The following is a 22943-nucleotide window of genomic DNA, read 5'->3' on the forward strand; positions in this document are numbered from 1 at the left end:
CCCAACCTCCCTAGCCGCTTAGCATTTGCCGCCGACGCCACGGGACCAGCTGCTCCAGGAGGCGCCTACAAATTCCAACAGGGGCTCCCGCAGCGCTGGAGTGCCAGGGCCGCGCCCAGGCCAAGGGCGGGCACGTCAGCGGCCGGAGGAGACCAGGCTGGGCCAGGTCCCTTAGTGTCAGAGTCCCACAAGTCTTACCTTCTACTTGTGAGGCGATCCTGCAGAGGTGACATGAACCACCACCACCGTCTCACACCTTACCCTAGAAGATGTGTGGATACTGACCAGGATAGAGGGGGTACCGGGGGTAGAAGCCAGGCAAGGGGAAGTAAAGATCTTCTAGTAACAAAACTGAGGATCTCACTACGTCTCTGGAGTCTTTCTTGACACTAAGTCTGTAATAGATAATAAGGAAATAACTATTACTTCAATGCATCCCAAAACTCACTACTGCTCTAAGGACTGTCAAACCCTATTAACTATAAGATTACCTCATACGTGAGACCAGTGAAGTCATCAGTGGCAAACAGCCAACCAGCACTCCTGTGCCAGTATCAGGAAACAATGCGTACTACAGTGCACTTAATCAGCACGAGGAATTGCTCCTGCATGTGAGAACCAAAATGAAAAACCAGTGCTCCTGCGCAAATAATAAAGAAGAACTGCACAGTAGCCCACCTAACACACTCCTGTGCCTAAGTGGCAAGGGACAAAGGAACTAGGCTTCTACTGGGATGAACAGGCAAGTAGGACGCCTGCACGTAACAACAGTCTAGAACAGTCAACGCTCTTGCACATGAGAACCAAAATGAAAAACCAGCGCTCCTGCGCAAATAATAAAGAAGAAACAATATGTACTTCGCCTAACACACTCCTGTGCATAAGTGGCATGAAATAACAGCATTGACAAGGAAAATGCCTGCACGTGAAGGCAGTCTCATAAGCACAGCTTACATGGGCAACAGCACTTGGCAGGCAGCAGATTTCATGAGTACAGCGCTCCAGCTAGGGAGTCAAAGCCGGTACCAGATAAAGGAACTACTTCTTAAAGAACGATACCTGATGGAGGACGGTCTCAGACTCGGCGTGTCTTCACTGGTGGTATCGGCGTTAATCCAAAGCACCGAGGTTGCTGGAATCCCCGTCTGGTAACCGCGTACGCCCGGAAGTGATGAGGCACGGTGACGTCAGCTTTCAGTTCCGAGGCATAGACCTCTAACACGATTTCCCCTCGGGCAGCGGCAGTGATGTAATGCATGCGTGCTGAGGTCACGCTACCAGCCCATAACCATGACAGCACCCACCACCAAACAGGACCCCCACCCAACAGCCGGCAGATCACACAGGGGTGGCAGGGTGAGGACTACCGGGATGACCCACATGGAAGGCCCGAACTAACCGGGAAGCGTGGCGGACATGCGACAAGGGCTCCCAAGACCTCTCCTCAGGACCAAACCCCTCCAGTCCACCAGATAGAAGAGCCGTCCCTGGGCCCTCTGAGAGTCATGAATAGCCCGGACCTCGTATTCTACGTGGTCACCCCTAAGAACAGGAGAAGGAGGGGAAGAGGCCACACAGTCAGGGTGCGTAGCCCGCAGGAGGGAAACGTGAAAAACAGGATGGACTTTCATGTGAGGGGGCAGAGATAGCGTCATGGAAACACGGTTGACCACCTTCGCAATGATGTAGGGGCCCATGTATCGGGGCAGCAGCTTCTTGGGACCATGAGCGTTGAAATGCCGTATGGATACCCACACACTCCCACCCGCCTTGTACCATGGCTCTGTCTGTCTGTGCCTATCTGCAGACTGTTTGTAAGATTCCTTAGCCTTGGCCAGTTAAAATCATGCTTGTTGCCAGAAATCACAAAGGAAGCCACGGTAAGACTGTACTGTGGGTAAGGGACTGTTCAGAGGCACCTCCTTGGGAACCGTACGGGGATGACGCCCCTGGAGGCAAAAGAATGGTGACATGCCTATAGCGGAATGTTTGCTGTTATTGTAGGCATATTCAACCAACCACAGCACCTCCGACCAGTATTTTTCCACTGACAGCAATAAACAGCGGATATTTTGCTCCAAGGTTCTGATTAGTCCTCTCCGCCTGCCCGTCGGTCTGGGGGTGATATGCTGTTGACAAGTGCACGTCCATGTAAATCACATCACATGTTAGCAGTAGAATTATCTTTTAAGAATCATGCTACTCTGTTAGTGGTACATTTTTATAATTATTTTTCCAGAGGACATGATTTAGAACACTTGTTAGATCCAGAGGAGTTCCTCGAACACTACGAGGAAAGTAAATTATCCTATTATGATTTAATAATTTGAGGGTTTTTTAACATTCATCAGTGCTATTCAAATTGCATTATAAAGCCAGACCAGGGGGAGACTTCCCCTTTATCCAATCATTTTGGGAATACACCCTCCAGTATCTTCTTGGAAGGCTCATAATCTATATTGCCTTCAGCAAATAGATAGGCTTGTGTCAGCACCTACTTACTTAGGGAATGGAAGGCCCAGTACTATTGACTATATCTTATTGTCTGCACCATTAGTCCCAACCATTGAGGAATTAACTGTTTCCTGGTCATGTTTTAGTGACCACAACCCCTCACACTTATAATCTACTTTCCGCCATTGAAACTGAGGAGACCACTACTTGTATTACAAATAAAGATATCAGCGTTAAAGATCAAGCTAACAGGTTAAAATGGCAAAGGATCGCCCCAGATAGCTTCCTGGATAATTTATATATTGCTCGTGCCCCTGAAATTCAATTTTGCCTAGACCCGTCTACACATGGCCGAACAATCTTAGAAGCCTTTGAAATATTAACTAAACAAATATCATCTGACCTTACTGTCGTGAGTAGGGCCAGATGCTCGAAGGCCAAAAGATGGTTCGATGGTATATGTTCAAAAACCCATAGGGAGCTTTTACAGGCCATAAAATCCATCCCCAGAGGCAAAGCTGAAATTAGGGGCAAAAGAAAGGCTTATAAATTAGCAGTCCAGAATTGAAAGAAGCAGCTAAGAGAGCAGGCATGGGAGCCTATGGGTCAAGCCAGTGTATTGAAAGAGAGTTCTAATTTTTTGTTGGTAGTCAACAGTCCTTTTTTCTCTGCTTTTCTCCAAATTCAAACATCGACTGTTTAATTCCCGCCGACCAATGGGTACAGCATTTTGGTCATATTTTTTTGTGACATTAACTTGGGAGAAATGGAGGAGCACAGGGAAGGTGAGCAAGCTAGCACATCTCTCCATTTTAGTATAGAAGAGGTCCAGAACGCAATCTTATCTACATCAGGAGGAAAGGCTCCAGGCCCTGACGGGGTTCCAGCAGACTTATACAAGGCTGACCCCAATGTCTGGGCTAGAACCTTAGCACACTTTTTTAATGCTGCGTGTTCACATGGTCTTCCACTATCCTGGGGAAAGGCAGTCATTTTTCCCATTTTTAAAAAAGGCCCACAAGATGAGCCTGCATGTTACAGGCCAATCTCACTTCTAGATTCTGATGCAAAAATAATGGACAAAGTCATACTAGATCGCCTAACGACTAGATTGGACCATTTATATGTCATCTTCGATCTGCAATATGGCTGTAGGCCGGGCAAAGGGACCTTGGACCAATGCCTCAACTTAAAATCTAGTGCTAGGAAAGTACACCATCGCCAAAAAGGGACTGTTACATTTGGCCTTTATGGACTTGACACAAGCGTTTGACTGTGTAAATAGATCAAAATTATGGTCAACTGTAAGTGACATGGGTCTTGAACCAGAGCTGGTGGTCTTTTTACATACTATTCACGAAAATAACACGGCTGCAGTGAGGTACAATAAAAATGAAGATTTTACAAATTCTTGGGATGTGAAGAGAGGGATACTTCAAGGTTGCATTCTGGCCCCCCTCCTATTTAGGCTCTATATAAATAAGCTAGGGGATTTATTAATAGCTACCTGTATAGACATCCCTAGGGTTGGTGACAAGATGATCCCCGCATTATTATATGCAGACGATACTGTCCTGCTAGCCAGAACCCCTGTGGGCCTCCAACGACTTTTAGACGGTTTTATAGTTTCTATGGACTCTTTAGACCTGTCTACTAGAAATCGCATACTATGGCCATTGGCCCTCGAAAGCCCCTAAAGACCAAATAGTATTGTAAAGGGGGTAAATTAACTAAAGTCCCAACATTTCCCCACTTGGGGGTACTTTTCGATGAGCGAGGGTCATGGGGTGCACATATTAAGCAAAAAAAGAACACTCTAGCCAGAGCGACGGGGGCTACACTAAATTTTGCCAAAAGACTAGGGTCCAAACCTTTCCCTACCCTGATGAAGATATATAAAGAAAAGTGCATCCCTATGGCAACCTACGGCTGCAACATTTGGGGCTACAAGAAAGGAAAGGATATCAAGAGAGCTGAAGATAAGTTCTTATGTAACTTTTGGCAATTCCACCCACCACCCCGGCATTTATATTACACAAAGAAGTAGGGGTGGGTTACATCTCGGATGAGTTAGTGGTAGCCCCCTTGTTGTGCTGGCTGAGAGTTTGGGCAAGTCCTTTTGTTAACTTAAACCAATTAATAATTACTGACTGTGTAGTGCTGGACAGAGCCGTGCACATCTATTGGATAAAGCATATCATGGACTTGACAAAATGGCTCGGTTGCCCAGACTTGTACTATAGCCGCAAACCCATGGACAAATCTAAAAATAGAGCCATGATACTACAGTTTTTGGACAAGCGCCAGGGTCTCAGGGAAAAAAAGGAGTTAGCAAAACCAATGGTGAGAAGATATATCACACTACCTTTGTGCAATCAAGTCCAACCATATCTACTCGTCATTAGTAATGCCTTTCATCGCTTCGTGCTAACCAGATTTCGATTACATTTGATTCCCTGGCTTCTAGCCGTACCCCAAGGATTTACAAAACCTGTCACCTTATAATCTTGTCTTTGCGACAATTTCCCTGAGCAAAATACCTTACATTTTAATTTTTTCTGTGATTATTATGTTTTGTTGCATGAAAGGTTTATATTCCCATTACAGAGAGATTGTTACTTTACTCAAGTTAGACCCGCTTTGTTGTACCTCCAAATGTTATACTCCCCTATGGTCTGTTTTGGGGTTGCAAGTTTTTTAACAGGAGCCATTAGGGCATGTATGTGCGCCACATGTGCACACATACATATTTCAGGGGTGCAACAGGGTGTCCTTGCAACAACCTTGCACCCTTGAAATTTCATTCCCAATTTGCGAGTACCTAATGGGTACTCGCAAATTGCGAATGTCTTCCCATTCATTCCTATGGGCCTCTAGGCCCATAGGAATGAATGGGAAGGTATTCCTTAATTGCGATTTGCAGTTTGCGAGTCGCAATTAAGGAATATGTAGGAATCGCAATTATCATTGTGATTCCTACATACATTGCATTTTGCGAGTCTTTAATAGCGATTCCCAAAAAATCGCTATCAAGTACTCGCAAATCGATTCATATGCCCCAAAGTTCAATAACTATTTTATATGTGGCAATCTTGAATTTCTGCCAAAATAAACATAAAACATAATGGACCTAGTCACTACTTAAAATCAATATTCATTAACATTTCAGCATTAAATGTAAAGCACATTAGGCTTTACAAACAACACTGGACACATAATATGGTGAAACCATGAAGGTTTATTACAGGATTTAAATAAATGCAAAAATGTCAAAATTAAATAATAGCATGAAACTCAAAATAAAAGTCAAATGGCAGAATAAATACAGTTCAGCTCAAATAAAATAGTCATAAATTATAAGTCAGACAGATGTAGTGTTACCTCCTAAAAGGCAAAGACAGTGACCCCCTCTCCCCCTCAGCAATGGGCTTCTTTTATAATGTCAAATAAAATAAAATCCATATATGAATACAGATTGAACCAATCAGGTTAAATGGAAAGTAATACAGTTTCTAAAATTATATATCTCAGGACTATCCCACAGATTCACTTAATGCAGCTCCCCTCCCTGGTACTCTTAAGGCACAAATATCGCTACAAGGTCAAGGTTTCATGAGAATTACAACGTGGTCTCAATGGGTGAGGCTTTGAGAACATTTGCTCTCAGTAAAGCAGTGCACTACAGAGTCCTGAGAAAAATAAACCTCATTATGAACCGGAAAGGTGGCATTACATCTCAAAGCAATGTTTACAAAGTTACTGGTCCATGAATCGTCGGTGTAGTGAATATTCAGAAATGAAAGGATGACTGTGTGCTGAAAGATGGCTGCAAGTAAAAGTTTGCTATTATGGACGTGGGGCCTACATTGACTAACTTAAGCATTAGCATAGTTCGCTCGACATAATGTCTTCATTTCAATTGCATGTTAATTTTTTTATATTTTGCTTGATGCCATTATGCATACATCTCTTTGTCAGCTGCAGCAGGCCATCATGTCTCTGATCACTTTTTAATAAAGTGAACTTTTTTTCCAAATGCACCGCTTTCCTTAAAGGATACAGGGCTACATTCAAAACCAAAAGTTTACTTTTTCAAAAGTTTGTTTAAGAGTTGGTGGTGGTTCCCTTCCTGTCTGCCTAATCCACAGCAAACATTTTTTATATTTAATTATTAAAGGAGAATGGGCCCGAAGGAGACCCATTACCTCTCCAGCTCTGGAGTTGGTAAATTTTCATTGTTTTGTGACTGAATTTAATTTGCAAACCATTGATACATATCTCACTGATTCAGTATTTGGAAGGGGCACCTGCACCACACCTCTCTCTGCAAGAACACTGAATTTTACCAACTCCTACAATGGGATTATGTAGTATCCTGCATATTATACTGTAAGGTGTTTTACCAGCCCTGCTCTGCCAGTGCCTGTGCTCTGACTCATTAGAATGTTGGAGTCTGATGATGCCTCGGAATGTTGGGACTGAGAGAGGCAGAGCGACAGTTGGTCATGGGCTGAGCAGCTGACAGGCTGCTCCTGGTGGGGCTCTGATCTACAACATAACTGGAGTGACAGTTGGTCATGGGCTGAGCAGCTGACAGGTAGCTCCTGGTGGGGCTCTAATCTACCACATATCTACATGATGTCATGTACTTTACTACCTGTTGTCTTCATGAATAAATCATCCTGAAATACTACCTTCCTGAGTGGACCCTCATTACTACATATCTTGGCGACGAGGTGACAAAGAACCTACACTTACAAGCGGATCTACGGTACCTGGTAAACACAGGTGAACTTGGAGATGGCGCAGCTAACAGAAACTACAGTGGGAAGAAGAGGTATCCGGAGGCAAGATGGTGGCCGCATCCGTGGCCGAGTGAGACGTGGTGTGTGAGAAGTCCCTCGCGATGTCCGTCTAACCTGTGTTCCGAGCTCAGCACCGTGTGGGTAATCAGTTGTAGCGGCATACTGGAAGCTGCTCTGTGAGGAGACGCTGCAGTGTTTTTTGGCGGCGGATTCGTTCGAGCGGCGCTCGATTGCTTCGAGTGTCAGGGCTGTGGAGAAGCTGCCTTGGAGTAGCAGAGGAGCGGAGCCTGCCGCGCTCGGAGGCGGTGCCTGTTGGTCGTCTTCGGATTCACTTGAAGCTGCCTCAGCTGCCTCGGCAAGGCGGTGCGTTCTGGAGCAATTTTGTACTTGTTTGAGCGCCGGACACTCAGCGTGGCGAGAGGGAGCTGCTTTGCTTGTAGATATTTAAAAGCAGTTTCGGAGACTGAAAGCAGCTGGTTTACATTAAGGTATTGTGTTTGTGCTGGTTCGCTGGAGGGGACTGTACTCAATGAACTAAAACTGAACTGTATTGAAGTTTGTCTGAGAGGTTTAGCCCTCCCGGGCGGTACCACGGATACGCGTGTTGAAGAAGTACAAATGGCTCCAAAGGGAAGGGGAGCGAAAGCGATGGCTGCCGCCGCAGCTGCAGCCACGAGTGTTAACTCGATGTCTTCAAACGCTGTAATTAATGATCCCAGTACATCATTTACCCCCGAGTCAAGTAGTACTAATCATCATAGGGCCCTCAATGGGCAGACGGGGGGGCAAGTAGATACGGGGGTAAAAGAGCGTACTGTACCCGATATCTTTAAGAAAAAGAATGTGTCTGGCGCACAAACCACCGGACAAATTAACGTTACATCTACAGGCTTAGGCATTGGCAGCAAAACCGCTTTGGAGATAAATATTGAACAGAACTTACAGCAGAACCCACACTCGCAATCACCGCCAGCATCGACGCTAATACCTGGAGTATCTGGAGTATCTGTAGAGAGGGATGCGGATGATGAGCTAGCTGAGCTTTGTCAGGCGGTGGGAGAGGTCAGAGTCTCACCAAAGTCAATGATAAATTCCACCCAAACCTTTACAGATACAGGACTATGCTTGGCTCCTGGGACTGGTGGTACTGCGGGCATGTCTGAGCCTTCTGTAATAGCATCCCAAACGAGTGGGAAACAACAACATCTTAATAGTCAAGATAAAGACATAGGAAAGATCCCGGTGAACGACGGAGAGTCCGTTGGGTCTGGAGGACAATTCTATTACATGTCAGATGTCTCTCTCATTTCAGAGAATGAGAATGAGAATGAGAATGAAAATGACAATGAAAATGATAGACTGTCTCTTTCAGGGGATTGGGCGGATGATGGTAATATATCTCCTGAAGAGGATATTGTAAGTTTGGACTCCGCCGTCAAGTATGACGATCATGGTACAGTTCGTAAGATGCTTGAACCATTGAAGTCGCTTCCTCTCACTAGACCCAGCATGCTCGAGCAACCTCAATGGGATGCGATGCCTGGGTCGCAAGCCAACCAAAGAGAAGTACCTGCTAATGCTGAACCAGAAGGAGAAATTACATTTAAGTCTATCTATAATATGCAATCATCAATTTACAAAATTATTATGGTTCATAGAGAGGAAACTAAAGCAGAAGGGCTCCAGACCCAGGGGGTGGTTCGTAAGTTACAGAACGCGGTGCGTCGCATAGCCAAGTCATGTACAGAAGCCACTACTAGAGTACAGGAAGCAGAAGAGCGGATCTCCTCCATCGAGGATGAGTTGTCCATGCAAAAATCTTCTATAACTTCATTGCAGAAAACGGGGCAGGATATTGACTGGAAACTCACCCACATGGAAAACCGGGCTTGAAGAAATAACTTACGTGTTTTAGGCATACCAGAAGGTACTGAGGGAAAAGATGTTCGACGGTTTGTTGTGGAACTATTTACATTTGCCTTCCCAGATTTGAAGGACTGGATCTGGGAGAAGGAGATCATAAGAGCTCACCGGTTTCCGTTCATGCAGAGATGAAATATAGAAGGCAGGGCCGAGAAACCAAGAGCAATCCTTATCTATCTACATAATTATCTCCTCCGGGAAATTCTGTATGATGTATCTAGACCAGCACGGCCTAGGAAAGGCAATGGTTGGGACTTTTTTGTACGGCCAGATTTTGTCAGGTGACTGTGCAGCAACGGTGGCGCTTAAGGCAACTGATATCACCCATCCAAGCTAAAGGGGGACAGGCGTTTTTGTTAAACCCTGTCAAACTTAAGGTTATTTATAAAGGGAAAACAATGTATTTTCTTTCTGAAATCAAGGCACAGGAATTTTTGGATACAATGTGATGTACATTTTTGTTTATTGTTCTGCAACTTAGCTGGATAATTTTCCCTGTGCTTAGTTCACTTGTCAGTAGTACTTGGTTGATTATTTCTAGAGATTGGAGATACGGTTAAAGAAAATTATTACACGGAGTAGGGCAACTATAGGCGGGGTGATGGGCTGTAGATAGTAACTAGGACACAGGGTTCAGGCCAGACACAGGGGGGGACACAATCACTACACGACCACTCACCATCACTGAGAACTTAGGGCCCGATGTAGGTAATCCCAGATTACCGATTCTTAAATACCGAATCATACCGATTCGGTATTTAAGAACTGGCAATCGGGATGTAGGTAATTTTACCGAATTAATTACCTAATCGGTATGATTTGGTAATTACAGAATCAGTATTTACCGATTCTGTAATTGCCATTCATTCCTCTGGGCCTGGAGGCCCATAGGAATGAATGTCAATTACCGAATCGGTAAATACCGATTCGGTAATTGGGGGAAACATTGAAGGGTGGCAGGGTGTCACTTTGACACCCTGTTGCACCCCTCAATTGTGCATGGGTGCACATGTTGCAGACATACATGCCCTTAGGGCATGTATGTCTGCAACATGGCACTGTTTAAAAAGCAAAAGAAATGCTTTTTAAAGGGTTTTCATAATTTACCACCAACTTCTAGTTGGTGGTAAATTAAGTATTCTTAAACCCCTGTAGCACTGATTACAGTGCTACCTACATGTCAAAATACAGATTCGGTAATTATACAGATTCGGTATTTTACCGATTCGGTAAAATTACCGAATCTGTATTTTAACATGCCCCTACATCCCAAACTCCAAATAGCGGTCGATAACGGCCAAAATCGGCCGTTACCGACCGGTATTTGCCTTCCCACATCTGGCCCTTAGTCCTTACGCCTCTGTTGGATGGGTTCCTTGAGGGTGGGGGGGGGGGCGGTTTGGGAGGGGACTGGGTGGGAGGGTGGAAAGGGGTCTGGTGCATGGGGGCAAGGAAAAACAGTAAAATAATGTTTTGTGCAAATCAAGTTCAAAAGCTCGTCGTTTTTTTTTTTGTTATGATGCATTTATCTTTTTAGTGAGTACTTCTTGTATTGTTCCTTTAGGTGATCCTTTATTTAGATTTGATGATGGGTAAAATTATTATTTGTTCATGGAATGTGTGTGGCCTTAATGACAAAAGAAAAAGGGGTATAATGGCCCAAATATTGAAAACAATGAGAGTGGACGTATTATGTATTCAAGAAACCCATTTACCTTGGAAGAATAGAAGCTGGTTTAAAGATATGGGATTAGAATTAGTGGGCTGTTCTCGACAGGGTTCCACTATAAGAGGAGTAGCTCTACTAAAGCGGTATGGGTTCGGGCAATCGAAACGAGTTAAAGAGGATCCATTGGGTCGCTGGGTGATCGTGGAATTAAGATTGGGTGCTACATTGTTGACCATCTGTTCTGTTTATGGGTCTAACGCTGATGATCCGGCCGTTTTGAATCAATTGAGTATTGAACTAGCGTTATGGCCCCCTATGCTAGTTTTGTGTGTGGATTTCAATCTACATCTGGATGGGACATATGATATATCTAGTAATAGTCTTTATGTGGGTAGGAAGAAAAATGTATTTAAAGCTATTAAAGGTATCATTGATGAATTTGGATTAGTGGATGTAGGGTATGTAAAAGGGTGGGGTGTCCCTGGGAGCACTTTTTTCTCTGCTCCACATCGGAAGCATTTTCGGCTAGACTATTTTTTTGTGTCGGCCGGATTCGTTAATAACACAGCGAACCTTGGATTCAAAATTATCCCTATTGATTTCAGACCATAATCCTATAATTCTTAGTATAGATATTAATGTTACACAAACTGTGAAACCTTGGCCTTTTGAACGGAAGCTCTTGTACGACCCCCTCTATATTGAACATATGAGCAAATGGATTCCGGAGTTTTTTGAGAATAATAGAGGGTCAGCTTCAATTGGGATTATATGGGACGCATTCAAATAAGGGGTTCGTGGTGAAACTTTAAGTTATTCAATAAAGAAACAGAGGGATATTAGGAAAGTGGGTGAAGGAGAGATGACCAAGTTGCGAGATCTTGAGATTAAATTGATGTTGGCGTGTAGTAGAGGGACTTGTATTGAGAACATTTCAAGGGATTTAGCGGTACAGAAAGCCAGGATTCATCAGGGCTTTGCCACAAAACTGGCTCAACAAATAGCAGCCTACAGATCTGAGTTGTACAAAGTCGGGGAAAACTTGAGAAAGCTTTTAGCTAAAAGACTAAGACAGAAGGCGGTATCAGCTAATATAGACAAAATAACGAAGGATTCAGGGAAAATACATGATAATCCAACAGAGATATTGGGGGTCTTTCGTGAATTCTATCGTAATTTATACACGGATGATGTTGCTAGAGACATTGCAGGAAAGATAACAGACTTCATTGATCCATTCTCTAATTCCACTCTATCATTAGAAGAGGCGGAACAATTGGACCTACCCATCACTTGGGAAGAAATAGAATTGTCCTTACTTTCATTAGCTTCGGGTAAAGCTGTAGGACCCAATGCTATCCCGCTTGAGTTCTTTAGGGTGTTTCGCTCCATCTTAAAATATGAGTTGATTATTTTGTTCACAGCGGCCCAAAAAGGAACGGCTCCACCATCTTGGCAAGATTCAACAATTACGGTTTTTCTTAAAAATGGCAAACCTCCCCTGTCTACGTCTTCATTTCGTCCTATTTCATTGATAAATGCAGATAGTAAAGTTTATTCCAAGATCTTGGCTTCACGACTCTCTAGGATTATTACTCCACTCGTATCGAAATACCAGCATGGGTTTATTCCTGCACGCGATACAGCGGATCACATTCGCCGCCTGATTACTTTTCTGGATTGGGCTCAGGCAACCCGCTCAAATATCGGTGTTACCCTGTTGGATGCTGAGAAAGCATTAAACAGGGTGGCCTGGGCATACTTGTGGGACATCTTATCTAGAAAGGGACTTGGTCCGGGTATTCTAACTGCGTTAAGGACTATGTATGATACCCCTAAGGCATCTATCCGTTTAAATACTGAAACTTCGGCCCCTTTTGCAATTACCCGTGGTACGCGACAAGGGTGTCCATGCTCCCCTTTACTTATTGCATTGTATATTGATCCTTTTCTCAATCGTTTAAATTCGGAAGAAAAAACAAAACCAATTTATTTAGCCCACACAAATTATCGAGCTTTAGCATATGCTGACGACATTGTCGTCGTTACTACAGATATCGAAGCTGCGTTGCCAGCTATTAATGATTTAGCTGCACAGTTTGGGCTCTTCTCGGGGTATAAACTGAACTTCTCAAAAACTCAAGTTTTATATTCCGGGGATGACCCTCCTGATAATATTCCACTTGCTTCGGAAGTCACCTATCTTGGAATCAAGATTTCACTCTCAATCTCTAAAATCCCTGAATTGAATATTAATCCAGCATTGGCTAAAACTAATTCTCTATTAGAAAGATTAGACCACCTTCATTTATCTTTCCATGGTAGAGTTACCATGCTAAAAATTTTAATTCTACCAAAGTTCCTGTATATGTTTCGTACAGTACCCTCAGAATTTCCCCTAATCTGTTTTAAAAATTTAGAAAGGGTAACTTCGAGATTCTTATGGGGTTATAAATTCCAGCGTAAAGCCTTTAAAAAAATGATTCTTTCTAAAGAGTGTGGTGGCTTGAATGTTCCTTATTTCTTTTTCTATTATATTGCGGCAACTCTTCAGTTTATCAGCCCACTTATAATGGGGGATAGAGCTAATAGCCCTCTCTGTAACACTCCCTCAATTTATGAGTTACTTATGGGCGAAGGGATGAAAGCGTGTTTCTTGAAGGTAATTGAACCAAGTTACTAGAAGAAGACTAGATTTAAGACTCTAAAAGCAGCATATGGTGTTTGGCAAAAAGTTAGGCGACATCTAAGCATCCCAAAACTGAACACATACACACCTTTTGCGGCACCTGGCTTACTACCTTCTCCTATTTTCTGTGATTTAGTAGCTATTAGATGGGGGACTAAAGGAATACGCTATCTGGGCGATTTATTTATTGATGGCCGTTTGGCCTCTTTTTATGAGCTACAGATTAAGTTTTCTTTACCAAAAAAAAGATTTTTTTTAAGTTTTTGCAAATTCGTAGCTTTTTACAGAATACAGGGCAACCTTTAGATCACCGAATGAATAAAATTCCCCTTATTGAGTATTCAGCAAAAAAGACATCAATCGGTATGTTGTACTCATCTTTGATGCAGGAATTTCCCGAGGATCTGGAAAACTGTCAACTAAAATGTATAAATAAGTTGGGGATACCAGAAATAGATATATTGGAGTCAGTTATGCTTGCCAACAGAATTCTTATAACTGGGATGATGAAATCACAATACTTTATGTGTATACATGATTTGTATTACACCTCCAGTAAGATTTCCAAATGGAGTACGACAACGGGGACTAAATGCAGCAGATGGGGTCTCCATGCCGCTGATGCGGTACACATGTTTTTTCAGTGCCCTAAGCTTGTTGAATTTTTTCAAGAAATTGAACGGTTTCTGGGGGTGATCCTTAAATGTACTATCAATATAACTGCTGAGATGGTATTAATTGGCTGTAGCTCAGGCACCGTGGGCTATCCAAGACCAAAAGCTATAACTTGCTTTCTCTTTATCTGTATGGCTGTACTACGAGCTTGCATCACTAGAGAATGGATTAATCCTGATCCTCCCTCCTTTTTCAGTTGGCGTGAAAGACTTTTATCAATGTATAATTTAGAACTGGCTATTTACAAAACCAAGGGGTTAAAAAGGAGGGATATTGGAACCAAAATATGGGCACCAATTATTGAGTGGATTTAGGTTATGTGATGCTCCCGATATGATATGTGTCTATTTATATTCATAATTTGAAATATGTTATCCATGTTCGATGAGCTCAGGTACTTGATTGTATTTTTTGTGTAAAATCTGATTTGTTTTTTTCTTTCCTCTGTTTTTCCTTGCATAAAATAAATAAACTTTAAAAAAAAAGGGAAGAAGAGGTATCCACAAGAAGGTAATAACTGCAAGGGGAAAACGCGTTTTCTACAGAGTAAAATGAAGGCAACTGCAAAGAAGGAACAAGTACTACACAGAAAAGAAAAGAAGACTTCAAGAAACAAGTAAGCATGAAGCACTACGTCTTTAAGCCCCACAAGTGTCCTCACCACCGGACAGCCCTAGCCCAGGCATGTTGTGCTCATCCTTGTTACTCATTTTGGACTTTGGCGTTACATCCACAGCTTGTGCCTACCAGCACACCAACCTCACAGGGGAAATTTTCATCTTTGTCATGCTGGTGCATTCCCTGACAGTTACAGCTAGATTCAATAAGCTCAATTGCGCTCGCAAAGGGCCAGATTCTGAGAATCTGGCCCTTTGCGAGTGCAATTTTTGCATTTGGGATTCATCATCCCAAATGCAAAATTCGCTAATAAAGAATTCGCACATTTGCGAGGAAATGCATTTAAGGAATCTCTATTTGAGATTCCTTAAATGCAATTCATTAACCATTTCTACATTGCGAATTAGCTATTTTTGGTCGCTATTTACCACGAAGTCTGACTTCGTGGTAAATAGCGAAAAAATAGAAAAAAGCACTTTAGTGCATTTTTCTCAATTGCATGTTACACACACACATGTCCTTTGGACATGTGTGTGCGCAACACCTGTGTAAATTTACATTTCAGGGGTGCTACAGGGTGTCCTTTGGACACCCTGGCACCCTTGAAATCGCAATCTTATTTGCGATTAGCTAATTGCTAATCGCAAATAAGGAATAACTCCTTATGCATGCCCATAGGAATGAATGGGGAGTTATTCCTTATTTGCGATTAGCAATTAGCTAATCGCAAATAAGGAATCAGTGGGAATCGCAATAAATATTGCGATTCCTACGAGAATCCCGTTTTGCGAGTCTGTAATAGCGATTCCTTATGAATCGCTATTATAGACTCGCAAAACGGGTCTTTCATGAATCTAGCCGTTAGTCTACGAACCTGTGGAACTACAACTACAATGCAGCTTGTAATGAAGTCATGTTGCTGCCTACGCTGTGTGATCTTGTGCACATCTACAATACATACATTTCACCATGATTTCAAAACTAGCGGTAGGAAGATGTTGCTTTACAGTATGTTTTCGTCTACATAGAGCTGTGTGATCCTGAGCACATGCTGCCAATGCTGTGTGACCTTGTGCTCATCCACTTTACTTATTCTTGGACTTTGGAATAATGAGTACTGCTTATGCCATCAAACCCATCTAATTACTGCCTTTACATTAATTTGTGTATTGTATGTGCATCCCCTGCTAGAGACACTTCATGACCCTGAGTCTACCATTCCTGTCAGCATCTTTGGAAATTTGCGCTCTTTCATCATTTTCTCTCACAGCTGTGCTTCATAATGAACATTTTTCATTTCATCACGCTGTACAAGTTCTGGCTGGTGACTCTAGTAATTCTATTTTCGTGTGCATTCAGGTTAACTGGAGTGACAGTTGGTCATGGGCTGAGCAGCTGACAGGCAGCTCCTGGTGGGGCTCTAATCTACCACATATCTACATGATGTCCTGTACCTTACGACCTGTTATCTTCATGAAATAAATCATCTTGAAATACTACCTTCCTGAGTGGACCTTTTTCACTACAGATTACTATAGTCAAAAAAGCTTTTTACCTGTTGCATTAACATCCAGGTGCTTGTAATTGTTAAAATCCTTAGTACACGTGACCCAATCTGCCTCGTTTGAACTTTTCTTGTGGCTGATATTTTTTAAAATATTTGTAAAGTTCATATACCTTTACATTTTATAGTGTGTTAGAAAACATTTGATATCCTGAAGTCTTTCCTTTCATACTTCCTGAACCCCAACATGGTTCCCATTCCAAAATTCCTTCACTTTGTAATACATGAAATCTAAAAACCAATCTCCATATTAGATAATCCGCTGTTTGCCAGAAGAAATTGAATGGCCACTTTATTGCTCATTCCCCTTCTGAGCTCCTGAAATGTTGTCTTGGAGTGTGCTACAGCACGTCCTCCCGCACCCCCACTTCCATTGCTCCTGTTCCCTCACGTAACCACTGAAGCCTAGTCAACATTTGCTTGAGACACGTGATGCAAAGTCTACCTCTTGCTGCTGAAAGATGTCCGTGTACTTGCTTAGTCCCAGCTTGCTGAACAGCTCAGGCAGGTCAGTGGTCTGTTTAAACGTTGCACTGAGGAAATGGGAGCTGTTTGTGGAAATGCTTTCGAAGTAATTACTGCTGCTGAGTAGGTGGTCATCTATAAACAAAGTAGGAAAGGAGATAAAACATCAATATAATTTTGTGATGCAGTTCGTAAATCAGAATATTCCTCATTAAAGTCAGAGCCCAATTTTTACTATATCTTGTTTTCCTAACACGTCTGTGAAGATCACTGAATTTTAATAAAGACCTTGATATACTCAAGCTCATAAAGGGTCCAAGGAGGTAGTTGGGGATCCCTGGCCCTGAAGAATGCCTCAGACACAATTGGGCTTCTAATGTGGGCAGAAACATATTGGCCTAGCTACTGTGACGGTGTAAGACATTGCCCTCAACCAACCAACCCACTTGTTTTCAATCTTTCCTATGGTTCCCCCTAATAAAGGTAATTGACCAGTGGACTATAAGTTATTTTTAATACACTGATCAAGATCCCTATCTTATTCAGTAGTTTTTAGCTAATAACTCCCTCCTGCGCCGAGACCAACAGGAAGTCGAATCCACCCTTGTGGTATTGCCCTGCTGGGGTAGGGAGAGGTTACGGCTGATGAAGCATGACACAATTATGTGTGTGAGGCTTCCTCTTCCATAAGGAAGACCTACCCTTTCTCTTGCACTCGCACAGGAATTCCATGATTGTCCTATTGGGACCTCTGGATGTCTGTTTCAGGGTAGGAATACTGTAATTTGTATTCTACCTATAGCTGCCATGCTTTTTTCTGGTGACTATGTTTCCTGCAGCAGCAGGATAGTTGGGGGGACATGCTTGGCATAACGGACACAAGCTGTTCTACTGCGGTCTAGGAGTCCCATGATGTTCCAAGTTAAGGCCATGTAAGCCATCATATATCCTCAGTAAAGTTAGCATGAGGTATCATCCCACGATGGGGTGGCTGTGGGGCTGGGGGGCAAGGTCACGCTTGATAGCTCAGACTTCTTATAAGCGTTGCTTGTGGTGAGTAGCCATTGGCGAGACAATCAGAATAAAAACTGCAAATTAACAAACTCTCACTGAATGTATAAAAAACTTTGTAACAGTGATTCTTGTCAGGAGGAAAGATAGATACACTTAGTACAGGGAGAGGCTTCATGGGTGCAAGTAAGGGGACAGGCAGGCTCCCACACAGATTTCTAAATGTGGATTTAGCTGAATTTATTTCCTTATTAACTGGAATGGTAGGTTATGAGAGTGGCCATCTAAGGTATAGTATAGAAAATGAAATGAATAAGATACACATGTTAAAGCAGTGATTAGTTTCTGAGGGCAAGATGGAAGCAGTGGGTTCAAGAAGAATACCTTTTAGGTGTAAAGAGTGCTCCCTGTGGAAGAAAACGTTTGATGTTTGTATTACAAGTGACTATAAATATCAGCATGCTTGTCTGTACCTTGCGAAGAAGATGGAGGACTTTGGGCTGCTGTGACTGTGGATTCTTTACGCTCCCTCCAGTTCCTTGATTGACTTCCACCAAGTGTTTTGTCATTATTCCACACCTTAAAAATTGAAAAATTTAAACGTTACCATGATGTGATATTATAGGTCTTAAATTACTAATGTATTTGTTATAAATATAGCAATGGTACAGTAAGTCACTCCAGGTTACTGTAAACACGTGAAAATGGAAGGCTAGGTATGAGGTTGCAGTGAAAGAAGTGAAGGTGATATTTAAAATCAGAAAATATTTTTAATGCAATGTGTGGTGATTTAATAGGAATCAACTCATGGGGAAAATAGTACATTATTACAAAAATAACTGGAGTAACATGGTCTGTTACTGAGATTTAACTCAACTTAAGTCTCCAAAACTGCTTGGCTTCAGTGGTGGAGTGGGATAAAGCGAAGAGGAATCGCTTAAGAAAGCTGCTTCAGTTTGCCTTGTGTTACCTATGAATGTGGGATCTGTGACATGATGGACTATTTTCAGGCCACAATTAATTCTGTATTTTCTCATGAATGCAAGATAACTCATTGAGAAAAACGCTTGATGCTGACCCCAGCTATAATCTGCAGGTCACAAGCTTGAATCCAACCAGGCAAAGTCAATGCAGCCTTTCTTTCTTCTGCGGGTGGTAAATTGATTACTATTAAATTGGGTAATAATTACTTGTTATTTACATCGCAAACATGTGCCAAGATGTGTTCACTCAAAATGAATTTTTATTCTCACTATTACCTTACATTTGGGGTCCTTTAAATCCATTTGGTATGAGGTTTGACTGCTTTTCTGTTTCCCTTTACTGGGAATGTTGCTGAGGCTGCCCGAGAACCAGTCTAAGACATACTAGATTGATAAGTGAGGGACTGGTAGATTCAGGGTTACTCAGATGAGAGCCCCCGCTCCAACTTTTTCTACAAATGTAAATTTTCCGATTGAAATAATTATAGCACCAACTGCAGGTCAGCCTTAATTTTAGATCTTGCTCCCCGGGCAGTGTGACTTCACCGCACTCTCTTTGGTGTAGACAAGGAATTAGGCAGCACATACACTTCTTAGAGACTTGTCTCATAGGGGGCCGGCACCATATTTGAGCATGCCTGTGGTTGAGAGGGTTATTGATAGTCTGGTTCACAAATTTGCCTTTGGGTGCACCCTTTATAGCACATGTAAATCTTGTCTTTGCTAAATCCACAAACCTGTTCTCCAGGAAGGGTTTTGGTGCATTGGATAACATTGAAAGAGACTACCAATCTATACTCATCCTTACTCAAAATTACTCTCCCCTATCCAAGTCCTAGAGGCGCTAATAAATCCAGCATTCGCTGGACCTGCTTCTGCTAGCTTAGAAACTGGCAAGTATTTTAAGATATTTTTTTCTAAAAACAATGTTATGTTTCAAGGTATCAATCTGATTGTGTGATTTTAAAACACTTATCAGCCTTGGATGGAACTGTCTGATTACTCCATTTGGGGCTTATAGCTATTGAGAGAGGCCCGCAAAGGGAGCATGCTGTGTTGCCAGATCCCAACAACCCTCTGGTGTGCTGTGGGCCATGGGAGCAAGGTGGGAGCAGGAGCTGCCTCTTACCTTAATGACAGGTTATACAAAAGTCTCCATTCTGTAGAGGCCCTCCCTGAGCCTTTCCAATGTTCACAGATGACAGGCTGTCCAAGCCCCTACCCATACTTTTAATGAGAGAAAAGCTCAATCAACAACAAAAAGTAGGAAAACATAAGCAAATGCTTTGGGTGATTGGGCTTCTATCTCAGCCATTCAAAGGAAGGAGCTGCGACAGGTATCCGTGGACTGGTAGCTGAGAAAGCACGGTGGAGAATGAAGCCATTTTATTCAGTGTCTTTAAGATAAGAGGTATCTCCTGCCCCTGCAATGCCCCTTAGCTCTTTTAGGGGGAGAGTGGTAATTCCATAATTAGACTTACCAAAAAGGTGCAGGCAATAATTCCTACATGAAGTATGATTATTTAGCTGTATATTTATGTCTCGTCCACATTCGCTTTTTTAAATTATTCTTCCTTTCTCTTGCTCTTTTGAGGGATTAGCCTGTATAATCAAAATGAGTGGGAACCAGGCTACAGATATAACATTGTTTAGCTGACCTCACACTCCAATTATTACTTCTTTAACTATTCATAGTTTTGGATTGGACCAATGGGAACCTTTAGTGATCAAGTAAAATGTGAAGGAAAGTCTCCTGGTTAACTACAGCAATTCGGAAGGCGGAAGCAGAGCACAAGACTGCCAGATCTTTACAATGGATTATGTAATCAGATGGCAAAATACTGTTTTTTACTGCTACACCCTTGAGTGGATATGTGCCATAATCAATTTACAAATATTGTCTGGAAATTCAGTTTGGTTTGAATGACTTACAGTTCCATGTAAAAATATGTTTCTAAAATGAGCATGTACTGCCATGGGCTCAGAATGATGTGTATTCCTCTACTGGGCATGGAAGTGTGTCAGCTTAGCTCTTTTCTGGGTTTTAGGACTTGACTTTTGATGAGTGGGCTGCAAAGTACTGTCCCACACCCAATGTGCTTGGTGTTTCCAGCTCTTATGGAATTCTGCACAGTGACTAGAGATAAAGGATCTGGCATTCTAAGAGTTGTTCTTCTGGTCTTCTCAAGATAACCTCTTGGCATTGCTTGTGTCTTATTAATTCCTTTATCACGTAGAGGGGATCTACATACCAACTACTTTACTATGCTTCGTCATGGGTTCCAAGCCATAAGACTCAGAGCAAATAAGTCCCATGTCTTTTACTAACGCGGAATGTCTCCTGAGGGCAGTGTCAAAGGGTGGATAAAAATCGATCTTTGCATTAGGTAATTTAAGGATGTTCAGAAGATATTTAAGGTCATTGGTCATAGCTTGCCATTTTAACCAAAATCAAAAGGGCTCATGATGAATTAAAAACCATAAACTGGATAGTCAGATTTCCCTGGCTGGGCATGTACCCATTATTTTTAGCTAGGTGACATTTAGAACTTGCATGAGGGTTTTATTCCAGGCTTCCAAACATCTCTGAGTCCACTTTTGTATTTAGTTCCAAGTACAGAGGCAAGCCACAGGTGGAAGCCTACTATTGAAGTTACTTTCTGATTATAATCATATGAGCATATTAAAATGAATTATATCAATCTATTGCAATTAAAACTAAAACTCTGAGATATTTAGAAATGCGGTTTTTTGGGCTATGCTTAAGTAGGCCTCAAATAGGCCCCAGCTCCACCTTTAAAAAGATGACTGCTGTTGTCTCATAATTAGGACTCCTGGTTTTATGGTATATATGTTCTTGACATTTCCGTCTGTATTTATCCATATTTATTTTTTGCAAATTTTATCTGTATTTATCCATTTTTATTTCAGGTTTTACAAGACAAATGAAGCAAAAATAGTACATTTCCACATTTATTTAAACAATAAATGTATACTCTTATCTGAATGTCTGGCTGATTTCAATAGTATGATTTCCAACAGATGATGAGTGACCTCAAGCTCTAATGAGTTGCGCTCCTTTCATTTCAAAGGGAGAGAACGAGGAGGTCAATATTCCCAGTGATGTAAAGTAAAATAAGGCCCCCCTGCAGAATGTGATGAGGGCCCCCCGTTTTCCTCCATATCTCCCAGATATTCATTGGGCGGTATGGGCCCACCCTGAAGTGATGAGACTCTGAAGGTTTGTGGGCCCCTCTTCACCACAGGTGCTTCAGGGCATGTGTTCTGCCCTTGAATAGTTTCACAAGTGCTTCTCAGTAGGAGGAAATACAGGCCCAAATTTACTAACAGATTGCTTGGTAGGTTTGCCTCTTTTTTTATAGAGCCACAACGCAAAATGTGCTTCGCGATTTATAAAAACCATGCAAAGCTTGTGTAGTGTACCTTTGCGAGGCTTTCTAAAAAAAGGTACTACAAGGCAGCGCATAGCGTTGCCTTGCGTTACTTTGAGTCGGCAAGCATTACAATGGGTGGAGCTTGGCTATTTCTGTGCTACCACCCATGTATTTTGACACAAACCCAGATGTAATAAAGTCTGTAAACTTTGTATTGCAACAGAATGGTAATGAAAAATACATGTATTTCTTCTAGTTATTTCTCACCATATCTGCTGCATTCTACAGCAAGCATTCAAAGAGGAATACGCTTCTAAGAATAGGTTTTGTTCAGGAAAGTACCCCTTTCTGCACAAAAACTATCCTCCCCATAACGTAGGCATTTTTGCACCATGATGAAAGGATGCCTGCGTTGACGCACGCCAGGCACAAGTGTGCCAGCGCAGGGAGAGAGCTGAACAGCGCCCTATCCTTGTAACTATGGTGCAGTTCAGCACTCTCCTATTCAAGCAACACAGCAACTTGCTTTGCTGTGCTGCATTGCGTGAACTGTTAGTAAATCTGTGCCCCAGATGTTAAAACATTAGTGCAGAACAAGGACTTTTTACAGGTTCAGCCACAGAAACAAACAGTTGTCAATACATACAGTTCTTTGGCTTTCATCAATATTGAAACATTCAGTTTATAGAGTG

General features: G+C 42.3%; 1 protein-coding gene across 1 annotated transcript in view; it reads right to left on the reverse strand.

The window, feature by feature from the left end:
• The window catches only part of LOC144767042 (protein bicaudal C homolog 1-A-like), a 195406-nt gene that overhangs the window by 18099 nt on the left and 154364 nt on the right, over positions 1 to 22943 (reverse strand). Inside the window, exons 16-17 of the mRNA XM_078650679.1 lie at positions 18347 to 18452; positions 16843 to 16997 (exon numbers count right to left, since the gene is read on the reverse strand). Of these exons, the coding sequence (XP_078506805.1) occupies positions 16843 to 16997; positions 18347 to 18452 (261 nt within the window). The remainder of the gene's footprint in view (positions 1 to 16842; positions 16998 to 18346; positions 18453 to 22943) is intronic.

The sequence above is a fragment of the Lissotriton helveticus genome, chromosome 7 (genome assembly GCF_964261635.1).
Source record: "Lissotriton helveticus chromosome 7, aLisHel1.1, whole genome shotgun sequence".
Lineage (NCBI taxonomy): Eukaryota > Metazoa > Chordata > Amphibia > Caudata > Salamandridae > Lissotriton > Lissotriton helveticus.